Source organism: Crocuta crocuta, unplaced genomic scaffold, assembly GCF_008692635.1.
Source record: "Crocuta crocuta isolate KB4526 unplaced genomic scaffold, BGI_CrCroc_1.0 scaffold234, whole genome shotgun sequence".
In the NCBI taxonomy this organism is placed as follows: Eukaryota; Metazoa; Chordata; class Mammalia; order Carnivora; family Hyaenidae; genus Crocuta; species Crocuta crocuta.
This window is the reverse complement of record NW_027529647.1, coordinates 3,853,792-3,879,764: the sequence shown is the minus strand read 5'-3', so window position 1 is coordinate 3,879,764 and position 25,973 is coordinate 3,853,792. Positions and strand designations below refer to the sequence as shown.

The window sequence follows — 25,973 nt, the reverse complement described above, 5'->3', positions numbered from 1 at the left end:
GGTCTTGTGCAAGAGGAGAAAACCTCATGGAAACCTTGCTGTCCCCGGTCACCAGGTGCAGCATCCATAGGTGGGCAAGGCCAAATTCTGCCGGGGGTGAGGGTCAGGGAAGTGGGGTGCTGGCGAAGGGGAGCCAGAAGAGTTGGCAATTATGACCATTTCCCTGATGGGGTCTCTGGGCAGGCTGGTCACTCCAGCACCCTGGGAGTCCCTGGCTCAAGCTGGGTATGGGCCGTCCAGGCCAGAGCACATGACTGGGGATCCGGGTTCTGGTAGGCTCCTGGCACCCCCTGGCATTCAGTTTGGGAATGGTCTCTGCGGTCCCCAGCCCCCCGCCCCACCCCAGAGGGGCAGCACCCTGCTCTGGAGCGGCTGGAGCAGCTCGGCCAGGTGGGCCTCGCTGCAAGGGTCTGGATGGCCGCAGGTTCAGCTGGGGACTCAGGCAAGGCTGGCCTCTGTTCAGGCCACACCTCTCCTTCTCCCCCACTGTTGCCGAAATGAGAGCCCAGGCGAGTCTTGTGCAAGGGAAAGACTTTGATCTCTCTGTCTGGGCTTTCTTCCTCTGGATCCCTGTTCCCTGTCCCCTCCAGGCCAAGTCCAGACCCTCCCGTGGCTGATGGGGCCTGGGGCTGGCCCTGCACTCCTCCAGCTGGCCACCTTCCTGGCTCCTGGTCTGTCCTGGGCTCCATACTGTCCTTGGGACATTCCCCTGCTTCTCAGACGCAGGCCCTCTACCTGCCCTCATCACCTATCAGATCTGCCCCGACTTCCTGCCGCTGCCCCAGGTGCTCTACCCGCTCAGCCCCCGCCACGGCCATGAGGGCTCCTTGCTGTGCCCCCAGGGCTGGGCCTTCCTGTCAGACACCCTTTGCCCTGTGGGGCCGACCCCCTGCTTGAGTATGGGGCTCGGGCTGGATGCTCCTCCTTGCCCAGCATCGGCTGCACCCCGTGCCGAGAACTAGGGTACGGGTGAGGGCAGAGAGAGGCCCCTTTCGGCAGGTCAGGGCCCTGAAGGCCCTGGAGCTGGGCTTATGTGAGCACATATGCTGGAGTTCGAGATGTCATTCAGTCCACAATTCACTCATCTGTTCACTCACTGGTGCTCACACTCCCTGCTCGTGCATTTACTGACCACCTGCAGCGTCTCTGGTCACTGCACTCACGACGATCGAGGGAAGGCATGGCCTGACGGACTTCCTGTCCTATGGGAAGCACATTTTGACGGCTAACGACAGCAGGCGGGAGGGCAGCAGCTGTGAAGACAGATTGCCCCTGTGCAGGTTTTCCGAGGGCGAGAGTCAGCTTATACGCTGGGCCCGGTAAGAGGTCTGGGCAGGGGGATCCTGGCGACGAGGAGACGGCTCAGGACCAGGCCTCTGGCCACGGCCACCCGCGGACTTTGATTCTCTGGGGCAGAGCTGGCGCCGGGAGTCCGAGGGGCTCCAGGCTGGTGGGGCGGGCCTGCAGCTGACTCCAAACACTGCCACCAGAGGGCGCCTGGAGCCCGCTATCTGCCCCAGAGACCTGGGCCGGGCACTGGCCCCAGAGGCTGGAAGGTGAGAGGAGGCGTGAGCCTGGGCCACCGCCGCCGGGGCGCTGACCCGAGCGCCCTCCCCGCTTCCTACTGGAACCTCTTTTACCTTGCATATTCTCAGCACAGGCCCTGTCTACCCCTTTCACTTTTAACTGAGTAAAACATGCATAGCATTTGCCCTCTTGATCATTTTTAAGCGTACAGTTCAGTGATGTTCAGAACATTCTCACCGTGTGCTGCTCCCACCCCCGTCTCCTCATCCTTCCTACTGAAGCCCCGTCTCCTTAAACACTCAGTGCCCATCCTGCACCTCTGCCCCCCCACCCCCCACCCCCACCGTTTCTGTCTCTGAACTTGACGTCAGGGATCTCGTAGAAGTGGAACCCTACGGCATTTGTCCTTTTGTGACTGGCTGACTTCACTGTCATGTCCTCAAACTTCATCCCTGTTAGCCAGTGTCAGAATCTCCTCCCTTTCTATTTTATTATTTAAATGTTTTTCAAGTAATCTCTGCACCCAACATGGGGGCTCAACAACCCCAAGACCAAGAGTCACGCCCTCTGCTGACAGCCAGCCAGGTGCCCCAGAATCTCCCCTTTTTTTTTTAAATAAAAATTTTTAAGTGTTTCATTTGTTTGTGAGAGAGGGAGAGAGAGAGAGACAGTGTGAGCAGGGGAGGGGCAGAGAGAGAGGGAGACACAGAATCTGAAACACGCTCCAGGCTCTGTCAGCACAGAGCCCAATGAGGGGCTCGAACCCATGAACCATGAGATCATGAGCCAAAGTCGGATGCCTAACCGATGGAGCCACCCAGGCACCCAAATCTCCCTTTTAAAAAAAATAATTTTTTAATGTTTATTTTATTTTTGAGAGGGGGTAGGGGCAGAGAAAGAGGGAGACACAGGATCCAAAGCAGGCTCCAGGCTCCCAGCTGTCAGCACTGAGCCCGAAGCGGGGCTCAAAACTGAGCTGAAGTCAGCCGCTTAGCGACATGAGCCACCCCGGCACCCCTCCTTCCTTGTTAAGGTGGAATCACAGACCAGTGTTGGATGGACATTTTGTTTGTCCGTTCCTGTGTCTGTAAACACTTAGGTTGCTTCTGCCTTTTGGCTGTTGTGATGGTTGGTTCTCAGTCTACCTTGTCCAGAGCAAGGGGCCTGTTGTGCCCTGGGAGTGTCCCCCCTTCCCCTTGGGGCCAACTCCCTCATCTGTCAGCCATGCCCTGAAGGCTCAGGGGTAGCGGGAGGGCTGGAGTAGCCGGGTAGTGGGGTGGAGGGTCCACACCCACAGACGGCAGAGTCTATACCGTTACCTGCAGGCTGGTTCACACTCTCAGTGATCCCAAGGGTTCGAGTTGGCGGCTGGACTCCTGGCTTTGTGCCTGAAGCCTCTGTGATCTGACTCGGGGTTCACCCAGCTCTGGGCCTTTGCCAAGGCAGTCTGCTCCTCTCCCCTGCCCTCAAGCCTGGAATTCCCTCCAGACCTACCTGGCCAATGGCCCCCATCCCCTCCCCTCAGGGGAAGTCCTTGCTACCAGGAAATCTCTGGGCTCCCCCCCACGCCCGCAGCCTTCACAGGCACCCTGAGGTGTTTGGTCTTGGCCCCATTACAGTGTGTCTGGACCTCCTGATTCTGGGGCTCAGGGCTGTCTTTTGGCTCCTGTGGTGCCCACACGCCCAGCATCGGGCCCCTCATCCTGGGGGGCTCCGTGGCCGCCTCTTGGGACGAATCAGCAGGGCCAGGGTGAAGCAGGATGGGAGCTGGAAGCGCAGGGCGCACCCTCGGAAAGGGCCACCGAGATGAGCCGCGCCGCGCCTCCTCCCCTCCTCCGCTCCCGGGCTCCAGTGGGCGCCTCTGCCCCCCTAAACCGGCCGGGCGCACCCGGCGACCCCGTGGGCGGGGGACACGCGCGGGCGCACGCGGTCCACAGGGCCCAGAGCGCCAGCCCCCCGGGCCGCGAGCGCCNGGACAGGTCGCAGCATCGGGGGAAAGGGGCAGCGATCCCTCGAGAGTCAGCTTAGGGAAAGAGCTAGCAGTGGGCAGAATGGGGGGAAAGAGGGGCCGCGCACGACTCTGGGTCCCTGAGGGGCTGGGGGAGGGGTGACGCGGGACAGATTCAAAGCCTGCAGCCAAAGCTGTCCAGGGCTCCCTGGCCCAGCAGTGACCTCCCTCCCCTCCTCCAGTCCGGTGTGCGCCTGGTCACCATGGAGACGCTGCCTTGCCTCCCTGCATGGCACCGGGCCCAGCTCTTTACTCTCCGGGGACTTGAGGCCTGACCCGGCAGGGGATCTTTCTGCTCTGGCCCCTGGCCCCAGGCCAGCTGCTCCTAAGCCCTTGATGACCTCCTGCCTCCCACCCAGGCTGGGCTGGTGTCTCTGGGCCGCAGGAGGCAGCTCTGGGAGGCGACCGGGTTCCCGCAGGCTGGGGTGCATGTGGAAGCTGGGTGCTGGAGAGCGTGCTCCCAGACACCCCTCCATGTGTGCCCGCGCGCGGGGCCCGGCCCCGAGGCCCATGTCTGTGCATGCCCGAGAGTGCAAGGTGTGTGTGCCCACCTGCTCCCTCAGGTCCCCCGTTGCCATCAGGCGGTGAGGGGAGGGTCCGGCTGGGGGAGGGCGGAGGGCGGCCCAGGAGAGGGCGGGCCCCACAGTCAGCAGCACCTCATGCCAGGGGTGTGCAGGCCCTGCAGTGACACCGAGCTCCTGCTGACTGCGTGCACCAGTGACTTTGGTGAGTGTCCCCACCGCATGGGGGCAGGGGCTGGCGTCGGCACTGCCCCGCAAGCCACTGGCAGCACGTCTCCCCGCAGTGATCAACAGAACCATCCACGGGGTTGCCCACAACGCAGAGCTGCAGGAATCGGTCATCACGGTGGCCGCTGCGCGTGTCCCCCGCCAGACTCGGCCACTGTTCCTGGTGGGGGCGCCCGGGGGCCCGGTGCAGGCCTCCATTCACACCCCGCTGCGCTGCGGCGTCTGTCCCGGCCCCGGCACCTTCCTCTTCATGGGCTGGAGCCGCTCTGGTGAGGCCTGGCGGGGCTGTGCACCCCGCTTCCAGGAATTCAGCCATGCCTACGCGGCCGCCCGTGCCCACCGCCTCCACGCCCGTGAGCTGGCACTGGACTGAGGGGCCTGGGAGCAGGACACTGGGGAGGGGCTGGGAGAGGGTGGGTGCGGAGGGGTAGCCTCCTCATGGTCCGAGTTGCTTCTGAGGTGATAGTCGTAACCAGTAAGAACANCCTAAAGCCATCCAGCTAGTGAGTGGGAGAGTGGCCCGGGCCCGAGCCTTAGAGGGGAGCCGCTGCTCGGGTTGGGCGTAAACAGGGACCCTCCCTCCCGCGTGAGCCTCAGCTCGACTGCTCCTACCTTTGGTGCCAGCTGCTTGTGTAACGGAGAACGGGAGTGGACAAAGGGCTGTAACGCCCCAGGTCTGAGGCGGGAGGTGTCCTTTCCCGGGGCGGGGGCGGGGGGGCAGGAGGGCAGCACTCCTAGCCTGTGAGGGAAGGCACTGCAATCGGGCAGGATGCCCGACTTCCCTCTATGGTCGACTGGGAGCCCAGCACAGGCCTCCTGGCCCTGTCGGGTCCTCAAGGAAGGATGGGCCCCTCTGTCCTGAGGGCCCTGAGACGTGCAGAGCATCCAGACATGGCTCGTCCTCATGGGAGTGGGGTCTCCCCTGCAGGGCCGGGTGTGGTGCCCGCTTCTGGAGGGCAGGGTGATACAATGGGGTCTCTAAGGACGTGTCCCGTCACTGGCCCCGTTGTGGCTGCCTCCGCCTTCCTCTTCAGCCTCAGCTGCATAAAAGGCCAGTGCGGTTTGGGACAAAGCCTAGGCCGAGGCTGAATGTCCCTGGCGTGAGGTGCATGCGAGAGCTGCTGAACCAAGGACAGGCTGACCCTGCTCCCTCCGACCCCACACGTTCCTGGGAGCCAGAGCTCAGGTGTGGGGTGAAGAGCACCTGGACTCATAGGCTGAGCCCCAGAAACAGCCTCCCCCCCTCACCTGCCAGTCTGCAGTGGGGAAGGAGCTGGCGGTGGGCATGGAGGCCAGAGGCCGCATCATCTTTCAGACAGGAACTGAGACCAGAAGGGCGGCCGGGCCAGTCTGTGCAGGGCCCAGACACAGGGCTCCTTTCTCCAGATTCGGCTGACGGTTACGGGTGGGGAGGCAGGTTCCCAGGGGTTTGCACCCACCTGTCCTTCCTGGGGCTCACTGCTGCTCCCTTCTCCCCAAACTCCCAACCATCGGGTGCTCAGGGTCACGCACTAGACCTCTCGTCTCCGTTGATATTCCCTCACTGCAGAGCTGGACTGGCCTCGTGGCTTTAAAAACCATCAACGTGCTGATGACCCTACGTTTTCATCTCCAGCCTGGACCTCTCCCCTGCAGACCGTTGTGTCCCTGTCTGCCCCCTTCCCCTCAGCAAAGAGCGTCTTAGCAAAGAGCAAGGAGGAAGAGAGGGGTGTACTCTCCTGATCCTGCCCTCTGTCCAGAGGTCTCTGCTTTGTCCAGGGCCCGGGGATGGCTTCATCTCCAAGACTGTCCTTACCCTTGGCATCTGTCCTGATCTTCTGGTCACCTCCCCACAGCCTTTCATTGGAAGGAGGAGGCCCCTGGCCACACCCAGGGGTCACTGTGGACTGCCTCCCAGACCACTTGTCCACAAAAACGTAGGGTAGGGCAGCTGCTCTGGGGTGAGCCCTTAGTTGGACACTGGTCTCTATGCACCTGTCCCGGCACATGCCTGAGCCTGCCATGCACACACCCTCTGCAGAGAAAGTGCTAACTTTGCAACTAGCTTTCTTTTCATAAGGTGCAGAAAGGGCAGAATTGGGTGCGGCTAACAGGGCAAAGGAGCCACAGGGTGCTCCAGGTTGTGCCTCAAAGTCTTGGGCCAGGGGCTTCATGCCTGCTTGGGGGGCAGATGGGGGGGGACAGGGGAAATGGGGTGGGTGAGCATGTATGTGGGGGCCATGGGCTAAGTAAGGGAGCTGGCCTGTGGAGCACCTCTGGGCATGCGCGCTCACACAGGTATGCGCCCACCTGCCGAGGAGCCTGAGAGTTGGGGGGGGGTGTGTGTGCGGGAGGAGTCTGGTTATGTGCACTGGTTCAGTCAACAGCTTTTACTGAGTGCCTTCTAGGTGCCAGGTGCTGCCCTAGGAATAGAGCAAGGAACAAAACACACGAGGGTGGGGTGCTGTGTAAGCCCCCCCCCCCCAACAGCCTGGAGCCCAGTGCACAAACTTTCTGGGGAGGGCCCAGTGACACCCCCACAGGAGATAAGATCCTGTGAGCCAGGTGGGGCCAACGCTCCTCCCCAGGGCTCATTTCTTGGGAGCAGGACACTGGGATTTCCTGTCGCCCACGGACGCCTGTCTTTCAGGACTGGGGCCGGCTGGGGCCACGCACAGGCAGGCATGTGAGGCAGTCTGTATTTGAGCGTGGAGGAAGGGGTCTGGGGCATGTTGGTACCGTCTGAACCCGAGGCTCCGGACCAGGGCCGCGGGTGGCCAAGGAGCCAGGCCAGGACCTGTGTACATCTGAGTCCCTCACATTCGTGAGACGGCTCAGCCAGCTTCAAGGTGGGCTGAGGGGGCGGCCCTGGCTCTGGCACCTGACATGGGCTCTGCTCCCCTACTTGTTTCTCCCACCCCCGGGCGTTGCCAGGTCACCTCTGGGAACTGAAATTTTTTGTGACGTTTTTGGAGAAAGAAGGATGTCTCCCCGGCTCTTGGGGCTCTTTCTCCCCCCCCCCCCCNCCCTGACTCAAGTTTGGGGACCCGGCCCCGCCTGCTTCCTTGTCCAGGTGCCCTATGTCGGTGCGAGTGAGCGGCAGGTGGAGCACGTGTTGTCGCTACTGCGAGGCCGCCCTGGAAAGATGGTGGACCTGGGCTCTGGCGACGGCAGGATTGTAAGGTGTCGGGGTGGGGATGGGTTTGGGGGCGTCCTCGTCGCCCCCTCTCGCCAGCGCACCCCCCCACCTTCTGGACCTACAGTCTCATGTGCCCGCAGGTGCTGGCTGCCCACAAGTGCGGCCTCCGGCCAGCTGTGGGTTACGAGCTGAACCCGTGGCTAGTGGGGCTGGCCCGGCTGCATGCATGGAGGGCAGGCTGTGCCGGCAGCGTCTGCTACCGCCGTGAGGACCTCTGGAAGGTAACCCAGGGAGTCCCGGGGCCCCTGGGGTCCCCACACCTGATCTCCACACGTCCAGCTCTCGGTTGGCCACCCCGCCGACAACCCCAGGTTCCCCTGCCTGCACCTGCGTGGTCTGGGGCCAGGACTTGGGAGCCACAGTGACCCCATGCTCACCAGACCTCCTCCTCGGCTGGGGCCCTGCTCCCTGCTGGGGTGACTGTTCTTGCAGGTGAGCCTGAGGGACTGCCACAACGTGTCTGTGTTCCTGGCCCCTAGTGTGGTAGGTGTGGGGTTTGCTAGCCCCAGGGGAGGCCCCGGCCCCCCTCAGTGTAGGTGCCGGGCCTGGAGGAGCCCGGCAGGGGCAGCCGCGGTCAGCCTTGCCCACCCTGCCCTCCTGCTGTCTCTCCACAGCTCCCACTCCTGGAAGACAAGCTGCGGGCAGAGTTGCCCGCAGGGGCCCGAGTGGTGTCGGGGCGCTTCCCCCTCCCCACCTGGCCGCCTGTGGCTGTGATGGGGGAGGGTCTGGACCGTGTCTGGGCCTATGATGTCCATAGCGGTGGGCCAGCTGGTCAGGCTTCCCCAGGACCCAGTTCTGCCTCAGTCCCCGGGGCTCCCAAGTCTCAGGATGGCTGACCCTTTGGACACAATAAAGACTCCGGACTGCGTCCTGACTCTTGTTGGGTGGAGGGTTGGGTGGAATGACCTCTGCATTCAAGGGGGTGCTCTGAGGAGGGTTCCTTGGCCGCCGCCGTGAAGAGTTGTGCTGAGCGAATTCAACAGCTGGCTAGCGGCTGCGGGTCTTTGGGTGCTGGGGCTTGAGTGGAGGTGCGGCCCCCACTTCGGCGGCGTCCTCTGTACGCATTAGCTTCCTCAGCTTCAGGATCTCTTGTTTGTACCTGCTCAGAGGAGTCAGGCTTACTCACCTGCCTGGCCGTGCACCAGCCCTGGCTCCGCTGCCTGGAGCTGACGCCCTGGGCCACTCCCAGCCCACCTGCCTAGGTGCTGGTCCACATACTCCTGTAGCTCAGACAGCTGCTCCTCAGCCCTCACGGCCCGGACTAGCAGCTGTGCACGCTCACGTTCCAGCTCTGCCTGGCGTGGGGAGGGCAGAAGCTGTGAGGCAGGACAGAGTGTGAGGAGGGGCCCCCGGCCAGGCCCTGCCCACTACCTGAGTGCCACGGGAGAAGTCCCGGAGCTTCTGATGGATCTGGGCCCAGGATGCAGGTTCCTGGCCTCTGGGAGGAGACAGAGAGGGGCAGGTATGAGGGCCAGCATCGGGCCACATGTTGACCAAGGGCATGTTCAAGTTGGGGCACCCAGATTCCTGACTTGACTGCTGGGAGCCAGTGCAGGACTGCATGGGCCCACGTGTCCACTAGGGGCCCTGCTTGGGCCTTTGAGCCATCTGTACAGGGGGACAGAGCGGCCCAGGCCCAGAGGGCCCACTGGCCACGCAGGGAGGACTAAGCCACAAGGCCAGATAGAGACCCCAGTGCTGTATGGATGTTGACAGGGGACCTCCCCCATCCTGGGGATTTGCTTCTCAAAACTCTGGGAGTGGGGCTGACACAGCCCTGCCCGCCACATTTGGAAACACGGAGGCCCAGAGGCAAGGGCGGCGAAAGTCAGCAGGCCGCCTGCTACCATGCTGTCCTGGAGCCATCCCACCGCACCTCTTCATCCTTCGGTCCTCTGGGCCTCGCTCAAATGTCCCTTCCTCAGCGGCTCTCCCGGACCCTCCCATTCAAGGTTAGCCCCTCTCCTGCCAGGGCCCCGCTTCGCCCCAGGCCCTTGGCTTTCTGTGATTATTGACGCCTCCCGCGCAGGCCGAGACCCAAGGGCACAGCTGGGCTGCCCTGTTCTCCCACTGCAGCCCTCAGCCCCCCTGCAGGTAGAGCTGAAATAAATGAATGATCTCCCTGCAGGTGTCCTCAACACCCACTGCACGGTACTCACTGTGGCTCTGCCGAGCTCCCCTGGGAGGCTCCACTGGGTCCCCTCTGTAGGAGCAAGAGCAGTATCATGAGCCCGTTGGGCTGGAAAGGCTGCGTGGTGGGAATTCTCTGTCGGCTCAAGGCAGGCCACGCAAGGGTGGGACCTAGGCTGAACCTGTCACAGGGCTGGGGTGTGTTCTGGGGCCAGTGCTTCAAGGTCAGCGCAGGGCAGTCAGGAGAGCTCACCGGGGCCTGGAGCTTCCGCAGCTGCTTCTCCAGCCTGGCCTGGTTCTCTGGTAGGCGACTGGGTTCAGTGACCAGATGCAGAGGCAGTGGCTCCGGGTCTGAGATGGCTCCATCAGAGGTAGCCTTGGGGGTCCCGAGTGCCCCCCTGGGGTCCGCCAGCACCTGCTGCACCCTGAGCCACATGCCGGGTCACACAGGGCCACCCCACCCCCAGGTGCCCGTCTCAGGGATGGGCCCACCTGTGGTTGGCCAGCAGCTCCTCGTGTCTACAGCTCAGATCTGCCAGGCGCTTGCGGTAGGCACGAGCGGCCCGGGCCAGCTGCTGCTCGCGGCTGCGGTGCGCTGCCCGGATGTCCTCCAGAGTGCTCTCCAGGAAAGCCCGAAGGGCAGCCGCGTCCGGCACCCGTGTAGACTCCTGGAGGGGATCGGGCGGGGCTGGGGGTGGGGCCAGGGCTGACAGCAATTCCCACAGTCCCCTGTGTGGAGCAGATTGGGCCACTTGGCAGGCCGGGCCCACGGGGTCTCCCTGAAGCATCCCGGCACGCTCAGGCCACGCTTGGGCTCCGCGGTACCGGGGACCTCCCACCCGGCACAGGGCCACGCCAGCCAGTGCTCACGGCCACGCCTCGGGCACATCGCTGCAGCTGGACTGCATGCTCCTGGTTCAGCTTCTTGAGCTGCAGCTGCAGCTGGGCATTCTCCTCCTCGGACTGGCGGAGCTGGCCCTGGCAGGCAGACAACACCTGGGGGTGGAGGCAGCCTTGAACCTACGTTCCATGAGGTGGCCCTTTGCCACTTTGTAGGACGGCCACCTGCCAGATCTCAGTGGGTAGGGCTGGGCCTCACCGTGGCTTGTGCAGCCAGTCGCTGTCCCGCTGTCCTGGCCTCCTCCCGGGCTCCCTGCAGCTGCCGACCCAGGTCTGCCCTGCGGACGTGGGCGTGAAGCTCAGCCGGGCACAGGGCAGGAACTCCCTCTGCCTCTTGGGAATGTTTGCCCTGTGCCCGGGGCCCTGCTGGGTCCTCCCCATCCCCGGGGAGGCAGCCACTCACACGTGGGTCTCCAGTGCCTGCTTCTGGGCCCTGTGCTTCTCCAGCACTCGCTGCCATTCTCCCTGCAGCTGCGGGGTGCACAAGGGCTGGCTGAATGAGACCCCAAACTCTGGGTCCCTGCCGTTGCCCAGCTGCACCGTGGGCTGGGAGAAACCTGCCCCGATTCCCAGACTAGGTGACTGCACACTCACACTGTTCCCCAGCGTCTGCTGTTCCTTCTTGGGGGTCAAGAAGTCNCGGGGTGCACAAGGGCTGGCTGAATGAGACCCCAAACTCTGGGTCCCTGCCATTGCCCAGCTGCACCCTGGGCTGGGAGAAACCTGCCCCGATTCCCAGACTAGGTGGCTGCACTCTGGCTGTGCCTGTACAGGAGAGCCGGTCCGAACCTCACTGCGCCCCTGTGCGACCCTGTGCAGCTCCCCTGCCCAACCCACCCAGCCAGGCCTTCCGTGCACTTATGGTGACCTGGGGTCTCTGGTGGATGGAGCGTCCCTGCTCCTGGGCCTTGTGCCCAGGCCCCTGTGCCAGCTCCTGGCGGTGCCCCAGGCCAGTGTCTGCCGGAGCTGCACAATCTCCACGCAGCTCCAGCTCCAGAACCCGGCTCTCCAGCCTTAGGACCTGCAGGGGGCGGGGCCAGGGCACCCAGGGCGGGGCAACGTCATTTGGGGCCGTACAGGGACACACCGCACACGCGGGAAGAGGCAGAGACACAGCACTGGTCCTCAGTGCGCACCCTCCCCCGTGTGTTCGGGGCACCTGTGGGAACACATCAGCACCCACCTCACTCCTCAGCTCGAAGAGTTCAACCTCGTGTTGCTCCCGCAGGTGATGGGCTGTGATCTGCAGGTCAACCAACTCCTTGGAGATCTGTGGGTGGCCCGAGTGAGAGGCGGCGTCTGTGGGGCCCTCCTTGCTGCTGGTACCCCAGGGCCCCTCACTGGCCTGCAGCCGCTGCTCCTCACTCAGCTGTAGGTCCGGGGGACGCTCTGCCCTGAGGCTCGTGGTCCAGTCCTCGGCCCGTGGCAGAACCTGGGGAGGGACCAGGCGCATCCCGCAGGTGGGCCTGCACTCCTCGCCAGCGTCCCCTCCACACACGCACACAGCCTGCCCGAGCCAGGGCAGTTCCTCCCACGGCCAGGATCAAATCCAGGACTTGGCCTCTGAGGTGACAGGGAGACACCCTGGCCCCGTGGCCGACTCACGTTCTCAGTGGCCCAGGGTGGGGGCTGTGCCCTGGGGCTTGTGGCTGCCGCACGCTCCATAAGCAAAAGGACCTCTGACCCAAGCGCAGTGCCACCTTGGCTACCGGCCTGTTGCTGCAACACGGCGGCTCGCGGCGTTGCTAGGGCCTCTGAGGACCGCCCCGCGAGGGCAGTCGGCGGAGGCGGACCCAGCGCACTCCGTCTGTGGTGGCCCGTCGCTTCTGGTCTCCGGTTCCCCCTCTGCGAGATGCGGACGCGCGCCGCCGCGCTCACCCTGCGCGCGGGCGGAACCGGGAGCGCAGAGAGCGCCCCGGCCGCTGCCGTGACTGCTTCCCCCTCGCAGGGGCCCTGCCCTCCCGTGGGGCTCACACACTCAGTAGGCGCCCTCTGTGTGCCTGCTGTTGACGGCCGGGCGCCGGGATGGGCAGGCGAACAGACTGCAGCTTCTCCCACCCCCGGCTGGGGGNCCGGAGCTCGGGGCGTTGGCTCCCGCACCGGTCGTCCCGGTGGTCCAGAGAGCAGGGAGCGGGCTCCCTTCCCGGCCCCCGATGTGTGTGTGGAGCTGACCCCTCCCCCGCACAGCCCTGCCTTGAGGGAAGTCCGCGCTCAGGGGAAGGGGCTCAGAAGCGGGGCGGGGGGCGCCTCTCTAGGAGAAGAAGCGGGGTGCCTGAGCTCTGCGACCATGAAGGTCAAAGTCATCCCTGTGCTCGAGGATAACTACATGTACCTGGTCATCGAGGAGCACACGCGGGAGGCTGTGGCCGTGGACGTGGCCGTGCCCAAGAGGGTGAGGGCAACCTGTGGGCGGCGGGGAGCGCCTCTGCGGGTCTGGGCAACTGGGCCTGCGAGGGGTCCCCCCGACCACCCTTTCCCTATTCTCTGATCTCTGGTTATTTGGCGTTTAGGGTTCCTTGATTATCTTGAGCCTGCCTTCAAGTTAGGACCACGTCACCTCCGTTTCCCCTTCCCTGGTGCCTGTGTGTACGCACGGGGCGCTGTTCCCCGCCCGCTCCTGGCCTGCCCGGCACTCTGCGCATCACTCCTGGCGCCCTAGCGTGGGTGGGTGGGGGCGGCCACCCGACCCTGCCAAGTCTCCCTAACCCCCGTCCCTTTCAGCTGCTGGAGATCGTGGGCCGGGAGGGGGTATCACTGACCACTGTGCTGACCACCCACCACCACTGGTGAGCGCGGTCGGGGCGGGCCGAGGCGCGAGGGCATCGTCCCCGCCCCGCCCCCCGCTGACCCTGCTCCCGCCCGTCTGCAGGGACCACGCGCGCGGCAACGCGGAGCTGGCGCGGCTGCGGCCGGGGCTGGCCGTGCTGGGCGCGGACGAGCGCATTTGCGCGCTGACCCGCAAGCTGGCGCACGGCGAGGAGCTGCGGGTGAGCACCGCCCCAGGAGGGCGGGGAGGCGCCTCGGGCTCTCCGGCGTCACCGGCCGTCTGCCTCTCTGCCGCAGTTTGGAGCCATCCACGTGCGCTGTCTCCTGACTCCGGGCCACACCTCCGGCCACATGAGCTACTTCCTGTGGGAAGAGGACTGTCCTGATCCTCCAGCTGTGTTCTCGGGTACTGGCCGCCCCATCCCACCAGCCCCTTTCCTCTGACCCCGCGGCACCTTCTCTGACCTGCTCTCCACCCCAGGGGATGCGCTGTCGGTGGGTGGCTGTGGCTTGCGCCTGGAGAGCACAGCTCAGCAAATGTATGAGAGCTTGGTGGAGACCCTGGGCTCCCTACCCCCGGAGACGGTGAGCGGGCACCACTTGCCCTCCTGCAGGGTCCCGCCTCCTTGCACAGCCCACACGCTCGGTACTTGACTTGTGTCAGGGAGTTCAGGCAGAACAGCCCTGGGGTGCTAGGGTCCGGGGAGGGGCCAGGCCAGCCCTGGTGAGCGCCGCCCCCCCTCTCTGTCAGTGTCAGCACTGTGCACCCTCTGAATGCCTCCTTTCTCCAGAAGGTGTTCTGTGGCCATGAGCACACGCTGGGCAACCTTGAGTTTGCACAGAAAGTGGAGCCCGGCAATGACCACGTGAGGGCCAAGTTGTCATGGGCCAAGGTGCGGCCACTCCTCTGAATGGTGAGGTCTGGAGGGTGGATGAAGATTGGGACGGAGGAGGGGCACTGCAGAAGTCAGGCGTAACTGGCCTGGCATGATCAGGCCTGGCTTAGCCTTGGGTATACTGCTCACAGAGGCTGCTGATGAGGGGAAGGGTTAGTGGCCTCCCCCTGTCCGGGGACTGGGCAGCCAGTCGGTCTGACCCAGGGGGTGGCTGCCCTCAAGGACTAGACGGGGCGAGGCAGCCCTTCTGCTCCGGCCTCCAGGAAGGGGCGGGGCTTTGTGGAGCCGAGTTGCCTGGGGCTCTGGAGATAAGGCTGTGACAGGCGCCTGTGGTTATTCCAGAAGAGGGATGAGGACGATATGCCCACAGTGCCATCCACCCTGGGCGAGGAGCTCCTCTACAACCCCTTCCTAAGGGTGGCGTGAGTATTGGTTGGCACCCCAGGCCTTCTTGTAGGGGTCGTGCGCCCGCCCCAGGGGCTGTCCCGCAGAGCAGGCTGCCTCAGAGCTGGCCTGCTGTCCTCGAGCCCACCTTGGCAGCCACTTGGGCTCTGCAGGAGGTGCCAAGGAGAGGCTGCCCCTTAGGTGTCCTCTGCCAGCACCCACCTGGCAGTTCCCCGAGGGAGGGTCCCCAAGGTGCCCTCTCTCCCCGCAGAGAAGAGCCTGTGTGCAAGTTCACGGGGAAGGCAGCCCCGGCCGAGGTCCTGGAGGCACTCTGCAGGGAGCGGGCAAGCTTCGAGCGGGCGGCTGAGCCCCTGCACCCGCAGGCCCGGGCTCTCTTGGCGCTGCAATGGGGGCTCCTGAGCACACCCCGACAGAAGTGAGCCCCAAGTGGACCCGCCGTGTGGCCAGGAAGCACAGCTCTGCTCCTTCAACCCTTGGCACATTGAGCCTGTAGGAGGGTTGCCTCTGGAAACTTCCACGGCCCCACCCAGCTGGCTGTCGGGCTTTGGAGGGTGGGCACCCTGGCAGGGGACACATGAGGCCCCTCTCTGGGGTGCATGTGGGCCGAGACCTGGGTGTTTGGGAAGCAGCCTAGTGGGGTGCACGGGGCTTTGACCTTTGAATAAAGCTTTGAAAGGCTTCTTTCTTGATGCTGACAGATGCTCTTGGGAGAGAAACCATCTGGAGAGAGATCTGTTTATTAGATGTGGGGCCCAATGAGGATGGGCCTGGTGGGCTCAGCCTGATCCGTCCCCCGCCCCTGAGGACCCAGCTGTGGAGAGGGGACTTAATGCGTAATCTCAGGGGTCTCTCACAGTCTGCTTCCCACCTGGAACTCTGCCCAGAGAGCGCACGTTCTCAGGTCTCAGAGGGCACGCCTGGCATCAATGCCCAGTCCCAGGTAGGGCGGTACTGCACCCTGGCAGGGGGTGTTGTGGGCTGGGCACCCTTCTCCGGCCAGCGTTCTCGGCCACCCAGTGCAGGAGGGCTCCTCACGCTGGGCTACAAGTTTGACCGGCCCGGGAGGTGCAGCCGTCACTGTCCTTCACAGCCTGGCTTCAGGGTGACCCCATAAGGGGGATGGGGACCCCCACTTTTGCTCAGCCTTACACCGCCCAGGGGACCGGCTGAAAACCCTCACACGCTCAGGACACAAGGCAGGAGCAGCAAGGACCCTGCTCGCAGACCCCCCAGGCCTGCGGGCAGGGTCTGGGACCTTGGACTGTCTGACCTCCTGCAGCGGGCAGTCAGGGCAAGCGTGGGCTGGAGGTCACCTGTCCTGGCCGTGGGTTCCAGTTCCCGAGGCCCGTTTTGGTGTGGACTCCGGCACGTGACCTTCCTGGGAGTGGGTGCCGGCTGTGGCGGGCTCAGCAGGGCCTCCTACCACCTGACGCCGAGGCCAGAGCTGGCCTTCTCCACTGCGTGGTAGCGCGTGTGCAGCAGGCGGCCGGCGCGCTCCGAGCCCCAGCCCTGCAGCCAGTCCCCGTACAGTTCCTGGACGCCAGGCGCGTCCTCCGGCGCCTCGGCCCTGACCATGCCGTACAGCGTCTCCACACGCTGGAGAAGCTCCTTGCCGGGCGTGGTGGGGGCCTTGAGCTGGCCTCCGCCATTCAAGCAGCCTGTGGCAGAGCAAGACAGGGGAGTCCATGGTCACCGGGAGGATGGCTGCACACGGGGGAGGGGCAGGAGGGGCACGGCACACCCCCTTCCCCACGGGCCCTCCCGAGCCTCCTGACCCCCTGGGCTCCGCCTCCGTCCCTCCTGCCCTGGTCCCAGAAAGCCGCGACCCCCCCCTCCCCCCGGGCCGTCTGGAAGAAGTGGGCCCTGCCCCAGCTACCTGCGGGGCAGGCCATGACCTCCACGTAATGGTACGGGCAGCGCCCCCGCTTGAGCTTCTGCACCAGGTTCTGGATGTTGCGGAAGCCGTAGGCCGCGGCAAAGTGCAGCACCACTTGGCCCTCCTTCTCCAGGGTCACCTCCTGGAAGTCCTTGTTCCTGCAGGGACAGAGGCCGGGCTCCCTGTTGGTACCCAGCCCTGCAGGCATGTCTGCCAACCTAACCGGCTCCACAGCGGACAGCGATGGAAGGGGAGAGTAGAAAGCTTGCTTCCACCCGTCAGGTGGGGGATCTGTTTCCTGATCCTTCCTCCCTGAGAATGGCCACAGGCGTGGTGAAGTCGCACAAAGAGCCCAGCCCTCCCTCCGTGGAAGGGAGCGTCACATCGGGACACTCCGTGTGCCCTGAATACCACCGTGGCCTTGGGGCTCTCACCCCCTGCGGTGTGGGTAGGGACGCTGACCACCGGGTGGGGAGGTTGGTATGTGTCAGCCGGAGAGGAGGGCTCAGCTCTCGTCTGGTGCCCTGGGTCTTCGCCCAGCCCGGCCCGCCGCCCCCTCCCCACGCTCCAGCCCTTCCCGCTGACCTCAGGGGTCTGTAGGTGACTTCATCCACATGGATTCCAAAGAGCTCCCGGGCCGCGTGCCGGAACACATGCTCCAGGTAGCCCCCTGAGCCCCCGCCCCGATGGCTGCTGAGCTCCTGGGCAGGCACACTGCTGCACCTGGGGAACAGAGCACGGCCTCGGTGGCAGTGGGGCTGCTGTCCACAAGGTTTCGGGTGACCTTTGTCCCTCCCATGTGAAGGAGCTGCTTGCTAAATAGGAAAGGAAGTCCGGGGGGCTTAGTCTGTGGCTCAGGAGGAAGCACAAAAAGAACGATCATTGTTTCTGTCGAGTCACCTATTTGGGGAGCTTAGACCTGTGTCAAGTTTGGGACAGCTCTGATGACCATCAGTTCACTGTCCATCGGCCAGGTCATGAACTTGATCGCCTGTATGCGCACTGAGACAGACAACAGGGCAGACGTGGACCCAGCCAGAAGTCATGGTGGGGAAGAGGGAGGGAGGGGACACAGAGCTGGGGTCCATCTGGGGACTCTGCTACCCCCACGCCCTCACTTCTGCTGCTCGCCAGCACACCTGCAACCCCCAGACCCACATCTCGAGCACCCTGATGCTGGATTTGTGTACTCCCCACGGCTGCAGAGGGTGGTGACTTACAGGCTGTCCAGGGGGGCGGGCTCCAGTTCCGGGAGTGAGACCCCTTCTTCTTCCAGCAACTTGAAGACTTCTCCTATAATAAGACCCCAGCACGGACACGCTTTAGCAGAGGTCTCAATAAAAACAGGCCGCTGAGGAGACCCATGTCACCTGCGTCTCTGGGAACCTGTAACTTAGCTCCGGAGCCCGAGACGTCCACCTCTGGCTTGTGGGTGGAGGGTAAACCCAGCCACTGAGGTGAGGAAGGCCTCTACTTCTGAGGCCCCTCAGAAGAGCCAGCCAGTTCCCCGGACCCGCAGCCCACCGTCCACCCTCCCAGCAGCGTGGTGGGGGGCGGCCACGCGGGTCCCCAGACCCGCATCAGCACGGTCACAGCTCCCCCTGAGGCGGACAGGGACGTGTGTTCACGCAGGGACGCCTTCCCCCCCACTGTCTGGGCACCTGAGCAGTGAGCACTCGGGAGCCTCTGTGAGGCTGCTCAACTCAAAACTGGGGTGACCCACGTGAGTCACGGTGGTCAGCAAGAACGTCCACCCATCTCCCCACGCAGCCTGATTCAGAGCCACACGTTCCCCAGGACAATGGGCCAGCTGTGAAGTGTGGCCTAGCCCCAGGGGAGGGCCGCGGGGCGCCTCACGCTCAGGGGTGGGCAGCTCCAGGCGGGGCTTGCGTGCAGGGGGCGATGCCACCGCGCGGGACCCACACCTGTGGTAACAACGCAATCCACGTCACGCGTCTGGTACTCCTGGTTGAAGAAGTCTGGTCTGGAAGCTTCCAGTTTTTTGTCATAGCAGGGCATCACCGTCACGTGGTAGATCCTGTCGGGGGTCAAATGCTGCAGAGAAACGTGGAAACGTGGAGCTGCTGCCTGACCTGACGGTAAAGGAGCCTGCAGGGTAAGGCGGGGGGTGAGGTCCGGCTAGCAGCCAGGATGGGACCGAGGTGCCTCATAATGGGTGTGTGGACATCTAGGTCTTGGCTCATCTTTGAGGCCGATGGCAGGGAATCGTTCCTGTCTGGAAAATTCCTGTTACCTGCTGCTGGGCAAAGAAGTCCTTGACCAGGGAGCCCATGACCTGCTGCGGGGAGCGAGCGGTGCTGAGGTAGGGGATGAGGAGGCTTCCGTGCGTCTTCTCAGCGTAGCAGATCCAGCCTGAGGCCGACACAGGGAACAAACGGGGTGTCTGACCAGCTGGGCAGTGCGAGGCATGACATTCTGGGGCGGACCGCCTTGGATGGGCAGTTCTGGTCCCATTAAAAAATGTCCCTGCTCTGCTGTCACTGCCCTGTGCGTCTGGCATCCGTGAGATCACGGTCTTGGGGAACTAAGTGACCCCAGGTGGCTCGCGCGCAGCTTTGGCGCGGAGGCGGCCGCACTAGCGGTCCCGTTACCCAGCACGGCAGCGTGAACGCACCTGGGCAGGCGGATGTGAGCACGGGCAAGGCCTGCCTGGAGTCGGCCTGTCCTCGGAACCGCCGCACAAACTCTCGCTGGCTCTCAAGGAGACTGAAGTTCCTCGAGAAGGACGTATCGAACACGTAATGCACCCCTGGAAGACAAGCGGCCACCTCACCCCCACGAAGGGCGGCTAAATGGCGAGGCCCTGCCGACCGCACCCCAGGGAGCGGGGCCTCCACCTTCCGGGGGCGCCTCAGCTGTCTCCACAGCGGCTGTCCGGGCCCAGGCCACACCTCTTGTGCCCACCCCACGGCCTCTCAGCCCTGCTCCTGGCTTACAGAGCTCCTCTGAAGTCATTCTGAGCCAGAGCATGACGGGCTGGGGAAAGGAGCCTCGAGGGGGAGAAATTTTTTTTTTAATGTTTACTTATCTTTGAGAGAGAGACAGAGCTCGAGTGACAGAGGGGCAGAGAGAGAGGGAGACACAGAATCCAAAGCAGGCTCCAGACTCGGAGCTGTCAGCAGAGAGCCCGATGTGGGGCTCGAACTCTGAGACCTGAGCCGAAGTCAGTCGCCCAACCAACTGAGCCACCCACGCGTCCTGTCGAGGGTGAGAATTTAAAAACAATACATGGGGTGAGCAAACTCCAGATAATTCCAAGAATTCCAGACTGGACAAGGGCCGGGATGGTTCAGACGGCCATCTCTTAACAAGCTCAGCTCTCACGTTTCCTACCAAAACTTCAGACTAAAGTCAACTCAGAACAGTTTCTGGTGTGTTGGAGTTCAGGGACTCAGAGGCTGGAGGAGTCCCTCGCCGGACACCACACACGCTGAGGACGCACACAGGGTTTGGTGCCTACCGATTGTCTTAAAGAATGCAGTCAGCTTCCTGGCGGTGTCTGTAGGGTTCAGCCCGAACTGTGCGGCCAGCGACGCCCTGGACTGGGGCGAGACGGAAACGACAACCAGCCTCTCTTGACCGGGGGCCGCTGTCTGCAAAGCAGAAGACACACGTTCACTCGGCAGGTCTCACAGATTCCCTGCGCGCCAGTGCTGGGAGCGGGCGCGCACTGCCTCCGTCAGGGCGCGTCACTTTCACGTCCACGCGGGGCCCCGCACACCAGTGCTGGAGCACTTCATGGGCATCCTGCTGGCGAAACTTACAGGATGCACAAGGCAGCAAAAGCAAAGGATACGGGGCTGACGTCAGGTTAAAAAAGCCTCAAAGACGCCCAGCACTTACTTTATTGGCATTTAGAACCTTGCGCAGCTCCTCGTGGCTTTGCTGAGTGATGAGCACGGTCTCTGCCGAGGTGACACAGCCACTGCACGCCAGGCAGTCATCCAGCGAGATCTTGGCCTTCTCCAGCTTCCGAGTCCCTCCATCCTGGAAGCACAAGCACTCAGGACTCAAAGGGCCTCCACACAAGGACACGAGCTCTCAGGATAATGGAACCTACGGGAAGCCCTTATTCTCTGCCTCACGACACTGACAACCAACCCGGGAGGAGGCTGGCTTTGTATGCCACCGAATTTTTAAAAGTTGAATATTGCTTGGGAACCCTGGGGGCGGCTCAGTTGGTTAAGCGTCCCTCTTTAGCTCAGGTCATGATCTCACAGTTCATAAGTTCCAGCCCGGTGTTGGGCTCTGTGCTGACAGCTCAGAGCCTGGAGCCTGCTTTGGATTCTGTGTCTCCCTCTCTCTCTGACCCTCCCCCGTTCATGTTCTCTTGCTTGCTCGCTCGCTCTCAAAATTAAACATTAAAAAAAAAAAAAAGAGTCTCAGACGCTTAACCAACCGAGCCACCCGGATGCTTCTGAACTGGACAGTCTTGCAGAATTAGAGCTCACAGAGAGGGAGAGGGAAGGGAAGCTAGGAACCATCATCTGCAAAAAGAGGTCCCCCTGCAGCTCCATGTCAGCCTCTATGCCCCCTACCCCCACCTCAGGCCCCACCCCTGCCCTCCTAGCCTTCACAACAGTGAATCTGACCACTGTGATGACGGTGAAAGGTCCATCATCTCCATACCTGTGACTGGACAGAGCAGCAAAAGTGAAATTTTTGGTCATCTGGGCTGGAACTTACCTGCGAGACCTGGAAATAACTCCCATCATCTTCGATGTGGATCTTGGCCACGCCGCTTCCCGACCTCTTATCTACCTTCATGGGCTTGATGCAGTCCTGTACCAGAAAGAGACCCCAAACGGCGGTCTGAGTGCATGGAGGTTACCGAGGAAGAGGGACCCCTGACGACCGCAGTACCACGCGGACAGGGGTGCTGCCCGACTCCCCTCCCCTGCCAGAGAAGCAGTCTTAGCAACACGCTGTCACCCCGCTTGCACAGGGACACACGTTCTAACCCCCACCAGCACCAAGGACGACCCCCCCCAAGTCATGGTAGGTGATTCCAGGGGACCAGCTCCCCTGCCTTCCAAACTGCGGTGGGATCACCCCACTTGTCTACCAGAGTAAGCGGACGGGTTTCTCCGGGCCTGAGTCCCGAGTCCCGCTTCCGGCTGCCCACGGTCGCCCCGGTTGAGGGCAGCGTGATGACCCGCAGCTACCTGTTCTATTGGGCGGTGCGGGCTGGTAACCTGGCCCCGCCTCGCGGCACAGTCACCCGGCTCGAGGCCGCCATCCCTGGCCTCGGCTCCCCATCGACGGCAAGCTGGCCCGAGCGCCGGAGGCCCGGGGGATGCGGGCGGGGAGTCTGGGTTCCGATCTCGTTTTTCAGGGGAAGAAACTGAGGGGGAGGGGAGTTCCCCCCACACCCGCGCTCGCCACCCACCATCCGGGCCGGCCCACCTGAGACGGCCCGATGAAGTCATCCAGGTCTGTAAGCTGCAACGCCCCGCTGAAGGGCGACGCCATGGCGGCCGCACTGTGGCTGGGCGCGNGCGGGCCTCCGGGCCGCCAGGACAGCAGGGTCGCCTCCTTCACCCAAGGCTCTCTGCCCGCTGGGTGCGCGGCCCTGGGTCCTCGCCCTGGGAGCTTGCAGAGGCAGCGGGCCTGCTGTCCTTGGTCGCAGAGGCGCTTGAGACCCCGGAAGGGCGCCCGGCACACATGGGCGTGCAATTCCTGTTGCAGAGCAAGAGAGATGGAAGTGACAGGGTGGGCAGTGGCTCCTCACAACCCAGAGGCTCCCTCCTCTCAGGGTCTCCGACACCCTCTGCTGTTATTCCGGAGACCAGCTGGAGCCAACAATATTTCCCCTGTAAGATTTTTATGGCACGAAGTGGCACTGCTGCTGGTCAGCGTCAGGTCCTGAGCTGTTATAAATCGTGTCCAGGCCAGTTTTACAGTAATGACCGCTTTTTATTGGGGTCTTCCAGACACCTGCAGGAGTTGCTTTGGCACATCCTGGGCGTTGGTTTCGTGTTTCTGAGGGCCCAGCATGGCCTGCGCTCCACTCTCCTTGCAGTTGTTAGCTCAGCATGGACCTGAGTGCTGGTCACTCCCACGCCTGCCTGTGGGGTTCCCTGAGGTCCAGGGACCCGAGGGCCCCCAGCAGGGGCAGCGCGCTCGGGCCCTGCCGCTGCTTCTCGTGGCTGACGGGACAGGACTTTCTGGCACAGCAGCAGGGCCGGGCTTTCTCCATCAGCTGGACGGCTTGGCTTCAGGCCCCCCAGGCCCCCTGTCCCGACAGTACCTGAGCAAGGTCTGAGATACGGTGCCTGAAATCTGAACAACCCCAAGCAATTCTTAGAGGTGGGCGAGCACAACATGACCTTCGTTTCACTGAAATGGCCCAGAGAGGGCTCACGAAAAACTTGTGAGAGTAACAAGTGGCGTCGGGATGGGGCCAGGATGGGGGTCTGTCAGGGGGGAGTGGTGGAGACATTTACACAGGAAGGGCGCAGGCTGCGGGCACAGGGAGGGTTCTCCCGAGCTGCAGGGGGGGCTGCGGCATGTAGGTGTGCGGGTGGGCTTCAGGCCTCCTTCCCTGGGACCCCGTCTGTAGGAGCGATCCAAGTGGAGCAAAGGGCGGGGTGCGCGAAAGGTCCGTCAGCAGATGAGTGGGTAAATGGGGGAGGACTCAGCGGTAAAGCCAGGTGACGGCCTGCACCTGCTGTAGTGTGGATGAGCTCTGGGGACCCCCCGGGGAGAAGCCACACAAAAGGACGCTTATCGAGGATCCACGCATGAAATAAGCAACTCTATAGGGACGTGAAGTAGATTGGAGGTTGCCAGGGGCCGGGAAGGAGGTGACAAGAAAATTGGAAATCAAGGTAATGTTTGCACGACATTGTGATGCCACTTGAAAAGAGTCGCTATGGCAACTTTTGTTGCATGTATGTTACCACAGTTTGAAAACTAATACTGCAATATATCAAAAAGCATTGCATTGCACACTTGAAGTGGGCAGGTTTTTATGACACGTGACTCTGTATCTCAATAAAAGTGGCTGCCCCAAGGTAGCCTCACGCGGTCCTGGCACAGAGTGCGCCCAGGTCCGCCCAACATCGAACCATCGGCCCCCCCCATCCCTGTGCCGTGACTGGGGGACCGTTTCTGGTTCAGGAAATCTGACTGGGGATCTCTCTTTTTTTTTTTTAATGTTTTTTATTTATTTCTAGGAGAGAGAGAGACAGGATGAGCAGGGGAGGGTCAGAGAGAGAGGGAGACACAGACTCTGAAACAGGCTCCAGGCTCTGAGCTGGCAGTCAGCACAGAGCCCGACGCGGGGCTCAAACCCACGAACCGCGAGATCATGACCTAAGCGAAAGTCGGACGCTTAACCGACTAAGCCACCCAGGCGCCCCTGACTGGGGATATCTGATACACACACACACTCACACACACACACACACACTCACACGGCAAGGGTCCCCCGAGGACCTTTCACTCCCGCGCTGCTGTGTCCCTGGAGACCTGGGGCTCGTGAGCCGACACCGCGTGCGCCTCCTCTGTGCACCTGCTCTCACACCTGCAGAGTCTTTCATCATCATTAGTATTTACTGCACGCTTCCCGTGTGCCACGGTTTACACACGTGGGGGAAACTGAGGGCCAGCTGAGGATTTGGGGAGAGGCTACGGGCCCTGCAGCCAGCCTGGGCAGCAGCCGCGATGCTGTGCCTGGGTGTGGGCACCCCTCTCCCTGAGCCGAGACAGGTGCAGAATTTGGCCTCTGCTCTGGATGTGTCCCCAGGACCCCCTCGCCCAAAGCTGACCACCAGATCTTCGGGTGGGAGCAGAAGCACGTTAGAGTTTCACCGTCTGAGGGACTCGCCCGACATTAGCGTCTGGGCGGCTACAGCAGAGGACTGGGGATTAGAACGACAGAAGGTGATACTCTCAGTTTTTTCTTTCCGTATTTTTAAAATATTTATTGTGTGTATAAGAGAGAGAATCCCAAGCAGGCTCTGTGCTCACAGCACAGACGTGGGGCTTGATCTTGGGAACCGTGAGATCGGGCTGAGATCAAGAGTTGGTGACTCAACGGACTGAGCCCCGCAGGTGCCCCCACACTGTCAGTTCTTGAGGCCAGAAGTCTGAGGCCGAGGTGTTGGCAGGCGCGGGCCGGGTGGCCCCGGGCAGCCCTGGGGACATGACAGCACCTGTCCGGCACCTGCTGCGGCAGCACACGGACCCTGTGTGTCTTCTAAGGACACTTGCCATTGAATTCAGGGCCCAGCCTACTACCACCTATCTCAAAACCCTCAGCTTAATTCCGTCTGCTAGGACCCTGTTTCCAAAGAAGGCCCCATTTACAGCCTTAGCGCACGTGTTACTTGGGGGACACTGTTCAACCGGCCACAGGCCTCCTGTCCAATTTTTGTGGGGCCCTCGGGGGTCAGAGGACAGCTGCATCACGTGCCGCATGTCACAGGTGATAGCCGGCCTCCCAGGCTGCGTGCGCTGGGCCAGGGCTCACCACGCCTGTGCTGGGAGGGGCCGGGCACAGGCGGTGTGGCAGGAGAACATCTAGGGTCAGGAAGGGTACGCGACATTCTGTCTTTTCCGAAAAACATTTTAGGGGCGCCTGGATGGCTCAGAAGAGTGTGCAGCTCTTAATCTGGGGCTTGTGAATTCGAGCCCCATGTTGGGTGTGGAGATTGTCTAAATAAATAAAAATTTAAAAAAAATTTTAAAACTTTTCTTAAAATGTAATTTGAAAACACTGCATTCTCCAGGGTTACTATATTGTGTAGAAGGCCCCCCAAGACGTCAGAAAGGAGAAGTGGGGTCTGCTCCCCCTTCTCTGCACGGCTGTAGGAGGAACGCGTGCTCAGGGGTGGCCCGTGTGCTTGTCCTGTCTGTCTGCCCACCGGACCCACCCGGACACTTGCAGCTGGCTCGGAGGCCCTGGCCCCTCAGCAGCCACAGGGCCGGGGGGGGGGGGGGGGGGCAGGCAGGGCCCACGGAGTGCTCGCTGTGCAGTGGAGCCACTACCTGGGAGGGAGGGAGGGAGGCCACGGAGAGCAAGGCCGGCCTCCTACCCAAACAGGGGGTTCCAGCCTTCGGAATCTGCTCCCATGCTTTTTTGTGAACTGGGGACTGTTTTGTTTGTTAGCCTGGGTGGCCAGTGAGGGGTCTTCTCACCATGTGAGGGTCTTCATGCTCAGGAGTTCCTGAGTGAGTCAGCCTNGATCTGATAAAGGTGGGACCCAGCGCCCCTATGCTCAGAAACGAGAGACAAAGCAGCCTCTCTTAGGAGAACATGCAGGCACTGGTGGCAGCTCGTCCTGGTGGCCTGAGGTGTCCCCGAAGAGCCCACGAGCCCTCAGGTGCGCGCAGGCTCCTCGTGAAGCCAGGAGTGTCCCCAGGCTGAGCAGACACAGCGCTTTATTTGTTGAAGGAAATTACCGTGGGCAATGAACACCTCATTAGCAGCATAATCAGCGCCGGCGCCTTCCCGCTGGGGCCGCCACATCTTGTCAACAGGTGTAATCTGGCGGCAGCCCCGGGGGGCTGG

At 62.7% G+C, this 25,973-nt stretch overlaps 5 protein-coding genes across 11 annotated transcripts; 3 read left to right on the top strand and 2 right to left on the bottom strand.

The window, feature by feature from the left end:
- The first annotated feature begins 4,164 nt into the window (after positions 1 to 4,164).
- METRN (meteorin, glial cell differentiation regulator) lies at positions 4,165 to 4,657 on the top strand. The gene is made up of 2 exons (XM_077762800.1): positions 4,165 to 4,261; positions 4,341 to 4,657. The coding sequence occupies exons 1-2, from the start codon at positions 4,195 to 4,197 to the stop codon at positions 4,655 to 4,657; spliced, it is 384 nt and encodes a 127-aa protein (XP_077618926.1). The 5' UTR covers positions 4,165 to 4,194.
- Positions 4,658 to 5,253: 596 nt separating this feature from the next.
- ANTKMT (adenine nucleotide translocase lysine methyltransferase) lies at positions 5,254 to 8,330 on the top strand. The gene is made up of 5 exons (XM_077762799.1): positions 5,254 to 5,344; positions 7,302 to 7,441; positions 7,543 to 7,683; positions 7,895 to 7,945; positions 8,077 to 8,330. Exons 1-5 carry the CDS (start codon positions 5,254 to 5,256, stop codon positions 8,296 to 8,298), a joined length of 645 nt encoding a protein of 214 aa, XP_077618925.1. The 3' UTR covers positions 8,299 to 8,330.
- Positions 8,327 to 12,559, bottom strand: CCDC78 (coiled-coil domain containing 78). 4 transcript variants are annotated; one of them, XM_077762678.1, is made up of 12 exons: positions 12,098 to 12,559; positions 11,676 to 11,924; positions 11,361 to 11,513; positions 10,896 to 10,963; positions 10,692 to 10,770; positions 10,463 to 10,588; positions 10,085 to 10,260; positions 9,846 to 10,017; positions 9,622 to 9,665; positions 8,834 to 8,900; positions 8,657 to 8,757; positions 8,327 to 8,561 (listed from the first exon to the last, which is right to left on the bottom strand). In XM_077762678.1, exons 1-12 carry the CDS (start codon positions 12,155 to 12,157, stop codon positions 8,450 to 8,452), a joined length of 1,407 nt encoding a protein of 468 aa, XP_077618804.1. In that variant the 5' UTR covers positions 12,158 to 12,559; the 3' UTR covers positions 8,327 to 8,449. The 4 variants fall into 4 exon arrangements, 3 of the variants coding, with proteins under 3 accessions (XP_077618804.1, XP_077618805.1, XP_077618806.1); XM_077762679.1 differs by having other exon boundaries at positions 10,463 to 10,570; XM_077762680.1 differs by having other exon boundaries at positions 8,466 to 8,561; positions 8,661 to 8,757.
- A 1-nt stretch (position 12,560) lies between these two features.
- On the top strand, positions 12,561 to 15,254 carry HAGHL (hydroxyacylglutathione hydrolase like). 3 transcript variants are annotated; one of them, XM_077762683.1, is made up of 8 exons: positions 12,561 to 12,884; positions 13,214 to 13,278; positions 13,362 to 13,479; positions 13,556 to 13,664; positions 13,740 to 13,843; positions 14,053 to 14,151; positions 14,497 to 14,576; positions 14,810 to 15,254. In XM_077762683.1, the coding sequence occupies exons 1-8, from the start codon at positions 12,780 to 12,782 to the stop codon at positions 14,976 to 14,978; spliced, it is 849 nt and encodes a 282-aa protein (XP_077618809.1). In that variant the 5' UTR covers positions 12,561 to 12,779; the 3' UTR covers positions 14,979 to 15,254. The 3 variants fall into 3 exon arrangements, with proteins under 3 accessions (XP_077618809.1, XP_077618807.1, XP_077618810.1); XM_077762681.1 differs by having other exon boundaries at positions 14,050 to 14,151; XM_077762684.1 differs by lacking the exon at positions 14,497 to 14,576 and having other exon boundaries at positions 14,050 to 14,151.
- A 26-nt stretch (positions 15,255 to 15,280) lies between these two features.
- Positions 15,281 to 21,945, bottom strand: CIAO3 (cytosolic iron-sulfur assembly component 3). 2 transcript variants are annotated; one of them, XM_077762676.1, is made up of 11 exons: positions 21,863 to 21,945; positions 21,143 to 21,238; positions 20,300 to 20,443; positions 19,917 to 20,049; positions 19,071 to 19,205; positions 18,690 to 18,808; positions 18,361 to 18,544; positions 17,656 to 17,728; positions 17,021 to 17,158; positions 16,436 to 16,593; positions 15,281 to 16,217 (listed from the first exon to the last, which is right to left on the bottom strand). In XM_077762676.1, the coding sequence occupies exons 1-11, from the start codon at positions 21,926 to 21,928 to the stop codon at positions 15,979 to 15,981; spliced, it is 1,485 nt and encodes a 494-aa protein (XP_077618802.1). In that variant the 5' UTR covers positions 21,929 to 21,945; the 3' UTR covers positions 15,281 to 15,978. The 2 variants fall into 2 exon arrangements, with proteins under 2 accessions (XP_077618802.1, XP_077618803.1); XM_077762677.1 differs by having other exon boundaries at positions 18,361 to 18,490.
- Positions 21,946 to 25,973: the final 4,028 nt, after the last annotated feature.

Coding starts and splice junctions, on each gene's coding strand:
- METRN (XM_077762800.1), top strand. CDS start 4,195: ATGCCAGGGGTGTGCAGGCCCTGCAGTGACACCGAGCTCCTGCTGACT. Junction 4,262..4,340: donor TGCGTGCACCAGTGACTTTG/GTGAGTGTCCCC, acceptor GTCTCCCCGCAG/TGATCAACAGAACCATCCAC.
- ANTKMT (XM_077762799.1), top strand. CDS start 5,254: ATGGGGTCTCTAAGGACGTGTCCCGTCACTGGCCCCGTTGTGGCTGCC. Junction 5,345..7,301: donor CTGCATAAAAGGCCAGTGCG/GTTTGGGACAAA, acceptor CCCTGACTCAAG/TTTGGGGACCCGGCCCCGCC. Junction 7,684..7,894: donor GCCGTGAGGACCTCTGGAAG/GTAACCCAGGGA, acceptor CTGTTCTTGCAG/GTGAGCCTGAGGGACTGCCA.
- CCDC78 (XM_077762678.1), bottom strand. CDS start 12,157: ATGGAGCGTGCGGCAGCCACAAGCCCCAGGGCACAGCCCCCACCCTGG. Junction 11,514..11,675: donor TCTTCGAGCTGAGGAGTGAG/GTGGGTGCTGAT, acceptor CGCCCCCTGCAG/GTCCTAAGGCTGGAGAGCCG. Junction 10,261..10,462: donor GATGTGCCCGAGGCGTGGCC/GTGAGCACTGGC, acceptor GATCCCCTCCAG/GAGTCTACACGGGTGCCGGA.
- HAGHL (XM_077762681.1), top strand. CDS start 12,780: ATGAAGGTCAAAGTCATCCCTGTGCTCGAGGATAACTACATGTACCTG. Junction 13,480..13,555: donor CGCACGGCGAGGAGCTGCGG/GTGAGCACCGCC, acceptor TCTCTGCCGCAG/TTTGGAGCCATCCACGTGCG. Junction 14,577..14,809: donor AACCCCTTCCTAAGGGTGGC/GTGAGTATTGGT, acceptor CTCTCCCCGCAG/AGAAGAGCCTGTGTGCAAGT.
- CIAO3 (XM_077762676.1), bottom strand. CDS start 21,928: ATGGCGTCGCCCTTCAGCGGGGCGTTGCAGCTTACAGACCTGGATGAC. Junction 18,809..19,070: donor GCTCACATCCGCCTGCCCAG/GTGCGTTCACGC, acceptor TGTCGGCCTCAG/GCTGGATCTGCTACGCTGAG. Junction 17,729..18,360: donor GGATTGCGTTGTTACCACAG/GTGTGGGTCCCG, acceptor GTCTTATTATAG/GAGAAGTCTTCAAGTTGCTG.